The sequence below is a fragment of the Balaenoptera ricei genome, chromosome 9 (assembly GCF_028023285.1).
Source record: "Balaenoptera ricei isolate mBalRic1 chromosome 9, mBalRic1.hap2, whole genome shotgun sequence".
NCBI classification, from domain to species: domain Eukaryota; kingdom Metazoa; phylum Chordata; class Mammalia; order Artiodactyla; family Balaenopteridae; genus Balaenoptera; species Balaenoptera ricei.
The window spans coordinates 89,070,200-89,082,772 of record NC_082647.1 but is presented as its reverse complement, the minus strand read 5'-3'; the positions used below and the strand labels follow the sequence as shown (position 1 = coordinate 89,082,772).

Below are 12,573 nucleotides of genomic sequence, written 5' to 3'. Positions count from 1 at the left end.
AATAAACAGAAAATTGATTTGTAAGTGGAAAAAAGAACGTGCAGGTCCCAGAGTTCTTGTTGGCAGAACAAGATGGAGAAGCTGGCAGAACTGCTGAATGCTTTACGCCTTTCCTCTGAAAAGTGAGGTGGTAAACAGCATGGCTAAAGTCTAAGTAAACAGAGTTGATGTGTCAACAAAGACGGAAACTGGTGTATACCCCCCCTTGGGTTCTGGTAATAGGGACTCCTGATGATATTAAAATGAGAAAAGGCACGTGTTAATGAAGTACTGTATTTAGATCCTAGCTCCATCTTAGGGAAAGCTCTGCTGAGAAATTCAGGAGAAATGTTACACTTAAAACGGATGGGATCGTGAGGAAACGGACATAAATTATACATAAAAGCTTAAATTAAGTTTCCAAGCTTTATTTTTCCAATCCTCAAACATACGAATGTGTATTTATTCCACATGTGACTGATAATGAATAGACACACTTCTCATATACATGGAGTTTTTCCACGTCAATATAAAACAATACAAGTGTTACCTAGCTGTACCAGTGATTTTATGGCAGTAGCTGTGTTATCTCTTGATTTAATTTCAGGTTTAAATTCAGGGCAATAGTGCATAGATAGTAAAAGAAGATAAATGAAGCCAGAAACAAGTTAAGAAACAAACAAAAAATTAATATATGGAACTCAACAAGCTGCATGCACAAACCATACAAAACATACAGCTATTAAATACTAACTTCAAATTTGTATGACTGAAATGGCCTAAAAGAACATGGCAAACATCATATTGTGTATTCTATTTCTTATACTGGTTAAAAAAAAAAAAAAATGGAGACATAAATATAATTTTCGCTAACCAACAAGGACCTACTGTATAGCACAGGGAATTATATTCAATATTATGTAATAACCTATAGGGGAAAAGAATCTGAAAAAGAATATATATATATATGTGTGTATATATATGTATGTATAACTGAATCGCTGTGCTGTATACCTTAAACTTACATGATATTGTAAATCAACTATACATCAATTAAAAAAATTAAAAAATATAATTTTCAGGAACATATTGTAAATTATAGAAGAATTCATCAAGAAATCTAAAGCAATATTTTATAAAAATTTCAGAGTTAAAAACCTTATTAAAAATATCCCTCCAGCAAAGAGTGCTTTAAACAATTTTTGTTTTCTAGAAACATCCCTTTTTATGAATAAATATTGCTTTACCACTAATATCAATGATCATTATTAATATATACATTTTTATTTAAGAATAAACCTGACTTAATTCTTACCTCATCTTGAGATTTAACCAGGGTTCTGAATGTTTTTTCTCCGCTTTCTCCATCTATCATTTTATTTCGAATCTAAGGGAAATTGAAACAATTACTTTATAGCAGATACTAAATTGACCTACTGAAGTGTGGAAATATTCTTTTAAAAGTTACCACATCGTTATTTTACATCATCTTAAAATGATAAAAACATTCTTAATGAAATATTTTCAACCAGTCATTAATTTTTGAAATGTAATGAATAAAAGTGCTCAATTACTTTATGGGACTGATGGAGGGGAAATTGAGACTTGAGAGGTTAAATATTATTACAGTTACTCAGCGGTATGAGAGTCCAGAAACCAAGCTCTTCACCATTACATGATCCTACTTTATCCTGTCAAAATACTTTACAACAAATATTCATTATTTACCTAAAACATCCCAGCACTATGCCTCAGTCTAAGGTAACGATGATAAATAGATTCTCTTGTTCTACATTGAGGGAGTAAGGTTGTAAAATGTGTACAGCAAGTACAAGTTAAAACACACTGTGACAAACTGTAAAAGAAATACGGTGGCCTTTGAATAGATAAGAGAAGGAGTTAATTCATCTGAAAGAATCTTAAAAATCTCTGCTCTGGAGTGCAAGAGCCAGGTTCAAATCCTGGTTCTGCTACTTACTAGCTGAGTAAATGGAGATAAGCTATTTAACCTCCTGTACCTCAAAAAGATCATCAGTACAACAGATATAATAATAATAACAATAACAATGTACCTATTCAAAGGCTTTTGAGAATCCATGACTGACACATATCATGTACTCAATAAATGTTATTATTCATGATTATCCCTATTATTATGGAAGGCCCTCTCGGAGGAAGTGGCATGCAATTTTGGTTTTGAAATAAAATAGAAAATTTCTGAGTATAGAGTACTAAGACAAACATGGCAGCTTCTTTCCTCATGTTGCTTATTGGGTGGTTGGATGATTAAATTCCCTGCAACTTTTCTTTCATCTCTATGGCAACATCCCCCTCTCTATGTTTTTTATTGAAATTTACAAGTTACATTTGTATTGAGATACTGAAAATAACTCTACCTGTGGAAGGAGAAAGAAAAAAACTAAGGTCACACCCAATTTAAAATATTTATTCCTTTTCATAGGATCTTTCGGATGAGAGAGCCCAGGATCTAGAAATTTTTAAAGATAAAAAACATTCATCTTTGTGTGTATAGTACCAAAGACAGAACCAACACAATGAAGCTGCTCAACAGATCCCTGTAGACTGGAAGAATACCAGCATCTGACCTGAGGGTGTTGTTCAAGCTGACTGATTGCACTCACCTCCACTTTAATATCATTCTCTAATTCTGCATCAAGGAAATCCAAAGTTACTGGCTCCTGAGATTTGGGGTTCTACACAGAAAATAGTAATTAAGCACATATGACATTGTAAGATGACGCTGTATATAGAATAACTCAATAGATATTTAAATATGAAATTAATTCCATAAAAGTTACTTACCTAAGGTATCTTAAACAGTTGACAAAATAATTATATAAAGGTATATTCTCTCATATATATTTTAAAATAATAATAAGTAGGCTAGGGATTTGAGCTTTAAGTACAGCAGACAAATTTTAATTAATCACCAACTGAAGAGTTTTGAGTCCTGTGTTAGATAGGACATTTATAATCACAAATCCTGTGGCAATATGACTTCTGAAGATCCACTTACAGCTTTTTATCTTTAATTGGGATGTGAAGGGAGCAAAATGCAGCCATGTGGATAACATATTTGGCAATAAAACAAAGGCAATGTGTAAGTAATATACATTATTTGTATTCCATAAAAAATAAAATTATATGAGGGAAAATGTTTTAAAAATGTTTGCATTTGCTAAGCAAAACAAACTCTTCTAAATTTATTTTTCCTTCTTCAAATGCATAAAGAAAAGATGCAAGTTTGCTTCATGTATTTGAAACTCAGAAATTTTACAATATATTTTAATGAGTCAAATTAAGTCAATTTTGTAAGATAAAATTTATGGTAAAGTCATAAGGATTTTAATAAAGATTAGCTATTGTGATTGAAGTCTAACTTGAATAATAACCCCTAGGTTCACTTAATACTGTTTTCCTGCTCTACACGTCCTACTGCTACTTCTTGCTGGTGTGTAATAAGAAATCAACTTCACTATGGAACAGGCAGATTATTTACATAAACATATCAAATGAAACTGTTAACCTGGTAAATTCACCTCACATGACATTTAAAAAATTTCTCAATCATAAAATGAGGATATCAAAATAGTTGATAAACAAAAATATACTATTCTCTTATAAGTAATGTAACATGCCATAGTAGAATTTCAAAGTTCACTAGAACATAAAATCATAATAGGTGTCTATCATTTTACAACTGTAAAAATTTAGAAACTGGATTTTTAATATTTACTAAAATAAATACCATCAATATATGATAACTAATTAGATAGAAGTAATAAATAAATAGAAATTATGTTGTATTAGTGCAAGGTCACTGGAATTTTAAAAATTTCAGGCTCACACGTTCTTCCAAAATACGTTCAGATCATCATTATTTTAAACACTGTTTTAGTAGGGCTGACTACTCAACACAATGCCAATAATTAAAAATGTATTAAAATTAAACATATTTATTTCAAATGCTAAATGACACAGTATAAGAAGCAAATACTCTTTGGAAAAGTAATATTTTATAAGAAAAAAATAAAAATCAGCATTGAAAATAATTCTAGTCCTCTGTTTAAAAAACAAAACTGAGAAAGTTTCTATCCAAAGGATACTCTAAAGCTGACAAATTATTCTGAATTGCTTATTTAAAGTCTCATGAAATAAATTATCTTTACACAAACACCCTCACATCAGTGTTAAAATTTTAACTCACCACAAAACAAAGTCAAAATAAAATGATAAAATATAAACATAAATAAGAATATTATCTTACATGCAATGGATAATGCATAGCATGACCAGACCCAAACAGCATGCATGGAGGAGGCATTATCAGGAAGAATTGGCAATATGAAGATCACGTCCCAATCCAACATACAAAGACACAGACAGGAAAAGGAAATCATAAAAGAAAAATGTCAATGCATCACTTGTACTTTTTAAATGGCAATCTGGCTGACCATTTTTTAAAAGACTCATTACAGGTACAGTGATTGAAAAATTCTAAAGCAACTCTCCTCATCAGAAAGCACCAAGAGAGGCTTGAGAACTGGAATCCAGTCCCTGCACTCCCAGTACTTTTGTTTGATGTTTTAAATATCTAACAATTCTCATTGGTAAAATTTGAATATCAACTGATATAAAGGCCATACCATTTGTGGAACTAAAACAAAAGGCACAAGGCAATGTTGTTAAATTTTAAATTGAAATAATTAGTAGTTGGTATTATTAAAAATACTACATAGCTCAAAAAATATTTTCCAAGTTCAGACGTCTTGTGTGGTTGCTAGTTTGCCATTTGGAGTTTCCTTGGAAGGAAAACAAAAATAAAACAAACCATTTTTCAGGTTGTTTATTTTTAAATTATATCACAATATTTACATGCAATATTTGAAAGTATGGCAAAACTAAAAATTCACTAAAATGTACATGACTGCAATGAGTATGATCCAAGGTAATCCACAAAAAGAAACATGCAAGAGGAGTAACATAAAACAATCTAATAAATCAAGAAAAGACATAAACATAATTTTAACCTCTACAGGAATCACAAAAGAAATGGAGACTGATGCAACAACACGAAATTCAGATTGTCATGGACTTGTAGAGCTAGAAGGAAACTGAAGCTTCTATTAATCCATTGGCTCTGTACTTTGGAATTACCTGGGAATCTTTAAAACTACTTCAGAAGCCCGGCTCCCATCCCTGGTCAAATTAAATCAGAATTTTCAGGAGATGGAGCTGGGGATCAATATATGTATTCAATTTCCTAGGAATATACTGTGTAGGATAGGAAACAATTATAAGTTTAATCTTCCTGCTTTTCAGATGAAGAAACTGAAGTACTATGGGGTTTAGTGAACTACTCAAGGATATAGTGTTGGCTATAAGTAGAACAAACTGGAACTCAGTTCTACTAATTCATAGCTTAATGATCTCTTAATATCACACTACCTCTCCATTATAATGTCAGCAACTTTTTAAAAGAAATGATAGGCTGTCATAGAAAACCTTAAGTCATATTGAACTTTCTCTGAAATTTTGAAATGCTCTTGCTAAATTCTACTAAACTATAGGGAGTATCCTGCTGATTATTTTTTTTTTCCTGCTGATTATTTTTAGTGCACTTATAGAAATAAGCATACATAGAATAATGTTTAAATATGCTGCCATCAGAGAAAAGATTTTGCAGTAAGTTTGCCAGATAATATTTAGTTGCAATTTTGGACATTTTTAAACAGGTGAAGGGAACTTCCTCTAACTGCTAATCTGAAAATACACTTAGAAATCCAAAGAAATTTTGGGTTAAATTGTGTGGTTTATAGAAATTATATAATAGAATTCTATTTTTATTTCCACTAAGGAGTTAATTTTACAAGCAAATTGTTAGGATTACATGGATTTGACACTAACTTCACAATATTTAATAACAAATTTATTTTTTAGAAGCCATTTAATTGCGATTACTCTGATTATCATTTGCTAGCAATCTTTAGTCAGCAAATGCATACCCTCTGCCATTATTAATAACATTTTTGCTCTGGTTTATTGAGAAATGATGCTCATCTCCATCTCATGCTCTGGAAGCTTGCTGTCAGGAAAGGCAGCATTAATCATATGCTTTTAGGAAGAGAAGCTTAATTGCAACTCTGATTTAGCAAATTTGAAGGCACTGCTAACTTCATTCACAGTTACCTGAACATTGGGTCTCCTTTTTCTTAAATTAATTGTTGGTATACCTACACCAATAGGCTGAAGCAACAGAAAGATGGTAATTCATCATACTACATATCAACATGGGTAAGCATTCTATCCTATCATCAATTTTGGTCAGTTATTTCCTCGATCAGAAACAGGTATCATCAAGTTCATGATGAGTCAATAAATGAAATGAAAGTTCAAAAATATTTTTAGTGAATAAAATATGTAATGCTAGTAAAAATACTCAAACTTTTTTTTTAGCAAAATGACTAATGTTTTCCTTTTATTCCTAGGGGAAAAAAAAGTGAGAATGTAGGAAATCAGAAAGATGGTTTGTCTCAGACAACTTCTTTGCTGATTTTATTTTATTTTTGGCCGTGCCCCACAGCTTGCGGGATTTTAGTTCCCCGACCAGGGATCGAACCCAGTCCCACCGCAGTGAAAGCGGCGAGTTCTAACCACTGGACTGTCGGAGAATTCCCTATGGTGATTTAAAAAAAGGAAAAAACAGGAATTCTTTAGAATGTATATGATTCAAATGTGTTAAAATATAAATACGATAGGATATTAAAAAGTCAGTCTTCAACGCTTAAAATTTGTGCCTTTGTTAGTGACATCAAATGTTACATCTATGGAACAAATGGAGAATTCAGTCATAACACTGTAGGTTTATTTTAAATATGGACTTCTAAAATGTAAATTATGCACAATTTCCTATACAATAAATATTTCTTTACTGATAAAAATGAGGTATCAATAAGTATACCTAATCTGGTTATTTCATTGAAACACAACGGAGGAACTCTCAAATGCATTTTGGAATAAAGGAGGATACATAATGTAGCATTTGTCAAAATGTGGTCATGGTGGATACTTTGAAAAGTCTCTCTGAGAAGATAAGTAATGATTCCTCAGAAAATTAGATATGCAAAAGATTCATAGCTACTTTATTTTCTGATATTCTTGCCTTTAGGACACTTGTTCTGCCTTCTATAAACTTCAAAATTGTACTGAAACAATGTGAATTAAGATTACAGTTTCAAGAAGAAAACAAAAGGCATTCAGCAAAGGATACCTGCGTAAGATTAGACTTTGATCTTGTTAAATAATAATGGGTACTATGGAATGTAGCATTATTTTCCTTTATTTCTACTGGTGAATTTTGGATGAAAAAATTAAGATTAATTTTGTTAGTATATTACTCTAACCATATTGGTCCTCTGTATTTGTCAATTTCTAAAACAACTATCTTATACTATATCGTCCTTTATCAGGTTCTTGTATCTCTCTGTATAGCAAGTACTGTCACCCACAAAAAGAAATTATAATATTTAACCTGTTAATGATGAGAATTGATAAGCATATTTAATTCACAAGCATGAATTTCAGAAAAAAATAATACATTGACTGTTCAAACATTTTATTTTTAATGGTTTTCTAAAACAATATTTTTTCTAAAAGTTTTTTCTGTTGCACACTTGCTTCTAATAATCTCCTATATTAAAAATATGAAAAGCTAACATAATCCTGAAGAAAAATCACCTGGACTTTAATAAGAATTTCTAAAGAATTTCTAAAGAATTTCTATTTTCTTTGTAACGTTACGAATTTTAGTAAATTGATTATTCCAAATATGAGTCAAATATATGTTAACAGCATTCAAATAGTAATAAAATACTTTTTACATAAATACTGATTATTAGTACAAGAATGTAGAAAAGGGGAAAACCCTTTTCAAATAATTACCTCTAAATGATGGTTTTATATATATACATCATACATGATTATTCTAATTATTCTTTTTTATTATTTTGTCTATGACATATTTTAGTTCTTTCTGGGGAAGGAGTTAAGACTTACAATCATAAAATGTCCAACTACGTAAAAGTTGGGATCCTTCACACCCTTCAGCACATTACGTTATTACTGCATTTAAATCACTTTACTTAAGGGAATATAATTTAAAATACACTGGATATACAAACATAATACAAAATAATACTGTAAATGTTAAAAACTCTTAAAAAGACTTAAAAATTTTCAATTATGGAAAAAATCATAGAATGATTAGCCAATCATAAACAACTCTGAGAGGAACTTAACATGACATGTTTTCAAAGAGCTGTGATAGACTAATAATAATGTGAAAATATGCTTATACCACATTTACAATAAAATAACAACTTTAAAAATAATGCAGGGTGATCAGCAGCTACTAACGATTAGCAAATATTTAGATCATGATGGATTTTATATGGAAATAAGTTCCAAAGTGAGAAATAAAATACAGACATTAATTATAACCATTCAATATGTTTTTACATTCAATATTAATGGTTCTTAATTATTATTTTTTTGAACAGTTTTTAATGACCCAACTGTGTGTGTGTGTGTGTGTGTGTGTGTGTGTGTGTGTATGCACATACATACTTGTATGTGTCCTAAAACATCACTAACATTAAATCTCCATGTCTGGGGAGAAGGAAATAATATGCATAAGTCTGTATATATTGCCATCCAGCATGGTTTAAAGTATCCTTAATATTATCTTCAAAGTTAAACAATAACTTGAAGATGCTTATAAATTAAAAATACATAAGGTTTTGCCAATTTTACTTCTGGATAAATAAAGTTTTTTACCTGTGAAGCATTAATGAAAAGTGAAATGAGTTGGATGAGACATTTAGGAAAGTATTTTATATCCTGGGAAAATAAGCATAAAGATTAGGATAAAATGGTTCATGTATGGAATTTTATCACTTCCATATAACTCCCTGATTAATAAACCCTTCCCACTTCTGAAGCCCATCCCATTTGAGTTTTTCTTTTTGAATTTCATACATATCTTTATAAGCCTGGCAGATGGAAAGGAGAGATAATTACCAGAAAAAAAAGGGCAATGCAAATGGCCTACACATAGAGGAACATGAATAATGCTCTCAAGTTCACACCTATCCAGGCCATCTCCTTCACCACCTTACAGCCTAATCAAAATACCAAGTGGGATGTGTGAAGCTCAGGCCCAGGAGGTGATAATGGCTGCCTTTGAGATAGGAATATTGGTTAGCTGGATAGTGGATAGAAACATTTCAGAACTAAACAGGTAAGAGAAAACGAAAACTGTTTTCACACCTTCATATATTATAAACTGTGGTCTTGTCATCGATTAACGTTACAGGTATAATGTTCCTTTATACTCAGCGCTGTATAGTGAATTTAAAAATGACGACCCTTTTAAGAACATTAATCATTAATTTTACAGAACACTAATCATTGTAAATAAATTATATACATACCTTTGGCTGAAGATTTGGATGTAATAAAACATAACCATTAGGATCAATTGCAAAATAATAGCCATTGGGGCACAGCTGAAAAATAATAAGAAACAACCTTAAAGATTCCTGAGTCGCAATCAGAAATCCACATTCTTTAAAAAAAAACTCTTAAATACGTATTTTAAAGCATAAAGAAAGATAACATGATATCTTTACACTCTTTTAAGAATCCTTTTAAATATTTAATTCCTTTGCTAAGATAACGGCACAAAATTTTTGAGAGTTCCTTTTAAGTGCTTTAAAAACAAGCTAAATTAGTACAGAGTTTTATAACAGAAAAGTTACCAAAAGAGTAAATTGCATCTTACTGTAAAACGTGGTGTCAGTCTTTTAATATCTTCCAAAGACACATCAACTCCCATCACACCAAGAATCAGCTGGTTCTATAATAAGATAGCAAAAGGCAGTGTATTTTCTACCGAAAATTTACATATTTCTACACAATTATTATATACGTTCATCCTTCGGCTTGACAATGGTTGTATTCCATACTAGCTTAAACATATATATATGTAAGGGTGAGGCACTTTCGGTATCAACTTGCAATGATTCTCAGCTTTGATTATATTCCCACAACTGTATCATTATTATTTAGCTTAAAAAGTGAAATCTTGATGATTAAAGCTAAAATACAAAAGATATATGAAATTTTAAATTTGATACTTTTTGTACTAATACTTATTTTAATTGCTGTACAGTCAGCAACAGTCAGCAGCTGTAGGGGTGTGTGTGTGTGTGTGTGTGTGTGTGTGTGTGTTTGTGAGTGTAAACTAACTTTTTGGTATGCTATGATTAAGAAATCACAAAAATGTCCAGTTTAAAGTTAATTAGGCAATATGGAATGAGTAAACCATGGATTTTTGCTGCTGATAATACCTGTGTATACGTGAAAAGTACAATATGTGACCTTATTTGTAATAAAATAGCAGAAATTCTTCCAACACTATTTCTGGTTGCTGCTAACTTCTAAATAGCAAACAATGGGCGTCACAGTTTTAGTTGCAAATCAAAAAGGCCATGTGGTAAACTGTTATCATAATCTTCTATGGGACATAGGATGTGAATGGTGTTAAAATTTAGAATCAGGAATTTTCGTCTTAAATGTAATTATATAAATTATAAAATAAATCAAAATGTTACAAAGAAAGTCATAAAATCCAGTTAATAGTTATCACAAGAACATTTTAAATTTTGTGTAGGTGCACATAGAACGAGAAAGTCATGTCAACAACTGTGCTCTTTTCCCATGAACCAACCCTAGTCTGAGCAAATACCCAAATTTAAGCATTCCCTTTGATAATCTACATGAGGACTTAAGAGAATTACTCCTTCCTGAGTTATGATGACTAGAACCAGCAGATAGTTAAGAATGGTAATGGGCCCCCAAAGAGGAATAACCAGTGTTTTCTATGGTCACATTATTAAAATAAGGAGTTCCACTGACATTCATAATAAGTGAAAAAGCAACACTTTAGTGCAACCGACTTCATTATATTATAAACTGGAAATAAATTTCCCTCAAATCAGGAATGTCAACCAAACTATAAAATGAGTATTTAGCATTAAAAAATCTTAACTTCTCCCACATTCTTAAATTCCTTCTTATGTAAGCTAAGAAACAGAAATGTAAACCTACTTTTCAATCAAAAGTATTTTTAAAAAATGAAACAATTTAACAAGTACAAGAGACATATTTTTCAAAACTTGTAGAACTTCAAGTTGGTAGCATTATATTACATTGACAATATTACCAGCACTATAGAAATCAAGATTTTTAATGAAACTCATTAAGTATTTTTCCTGAATCTTAAAAAAAGAGAAAAAAATAATGAGAACTATTCATTTAAATCAGATCCTTAAGTTACATGACAATTAAAAAAACTATCCTTTGAATGTAAGTTGGAGGAGGAGTGATTCTAAAAAGGTACCTATACACCTGATACAAACATCACCATGGTTTTTTTCTTTGGATTTTTCTTTCTGAACTCCAAGGATATCTTAGATGCATTTAAAAATGTGCACACAATAGTACTGCCCATTTATCATGTAATTACTCCTGGAGTTCTGAACTTGTGTTCTCATCAAGTCATAGTTAAATAGAGTTAAGCTGAATCTTGGCTCTGGGGAACTGAGAACTTGACCTGCATTTCCTTTTTCCCAGGTGGTTATCACATAGGCAGCTGCTGCCTTTTACTTCCCGCCTCACGAGACAGTTACATTGTATGTATTTCCTTATAGAAACATCTTATCCACACTGAGCTTCAACGTCATAGCTTATCATTTATTATTATTAATTTTATCAATTAACTTTTAACCTTTAAGTTTGTCTTATTTTCATTTTGGCCGGTTATGTTGAAGACCGGAAGAGTTCCAGTAATGACAAGTCCCAGTTCCTTAAAATAGATTCAGAGAGAAAAGTCAAATTAAAATTACAATTTAAACTTTATCATTCTGCATTAGTTTTTGATATCTGACAGTGCATTTTAGTTACTTTATAAACAGCCACAAAAAAATTAGTAATTGATTTTGAAAGCTTACTTTTTAAAAAGGCAATGAAATGTCTTAGAAATAAGCAGGATCTAGTAGGCAGTTCTTTAAGCACTCAACATCTAAAATAATACTCTTAAGAGAGCATTGCAAATAACTATAAAAATCAAATTACACTAAACATTTCAGTAACCCTGCCCCTCCACTCTTTTTTTCATAGTGAGTGATAGTTCTCCTAATATCAGGGACCACCATGAGCAGAGTGATATTAAAATATTGTTTCAAATGATTTACTTAACCTTCCTTTCTTTTTGCTTCATTCTTAACTTTTTTCATGCCCTAAGCCAAAGGCTTCATGCTAAACCACAGATGTGTAGCAGAATAACATTATAAACAGAAAAAACATGCTACTGATACTGCATCTCTGGGATATTCTAGGTAAGTATACTATGATGTTCAAAAGAAGCAATATTGCTTCTAAATACTCTCCAAAATAAATAGTGATTTTTGACAAAGTGAAATGATGCAGACAAGACAACTGCAAGCATCAAAT

At 31.0% G+C, this 12,573-nt stretch overlaps 1 protein-coding gene across 11 annotated transcripts in view; it reads right to left on the bottom strand.

The window, feature by feature from the left end:
* The window catches only part of CACNA2D1 (calcium voltage-gated channel auxiliary subunit alpha2delta 1), a 500,481-nt gene that overhangs the window by 54,751 nt on the left and 433,157 nt on the right, over positions 1-12,573 (bottom strand). For 6 of the 11 annotated variants that reach the window (XM_059934042.1, XM_059934046.1, XM_059934039.1 and 3 more), the window contains 6 exons: positions 11,849-11,926; positions 9,842-9,916; positions 9,492-9,566; positions 6,190-6,246; positions 2,622-2,693; positions 1,295-1,366 (listed from right to left, as the gene is read on the bottom strand). In XM_059934042.1, coding sequence (XP_059790025.1) covers positions 1,295-1,366; positions 2,622-2,693; positions 6,190-6,246; positions 9,492-9,566; positions 9,842-9,916; positions 11,849-11,926 — 429 coding nt within the window. The remainder of the gene's footprint in view (positions 1-1,294; positions 1,367-2,621; positions 2,694-6,189; positions 6,247-9,491; positions 9,567-9,841; positions 9,917-11,848; positions 11,927-12,573) is intronic. The other 5 variants (XM_059934045.1, XM_059934048.1, XM_059934047.1 and 2 more) reach the window with 3 other exon arrangements.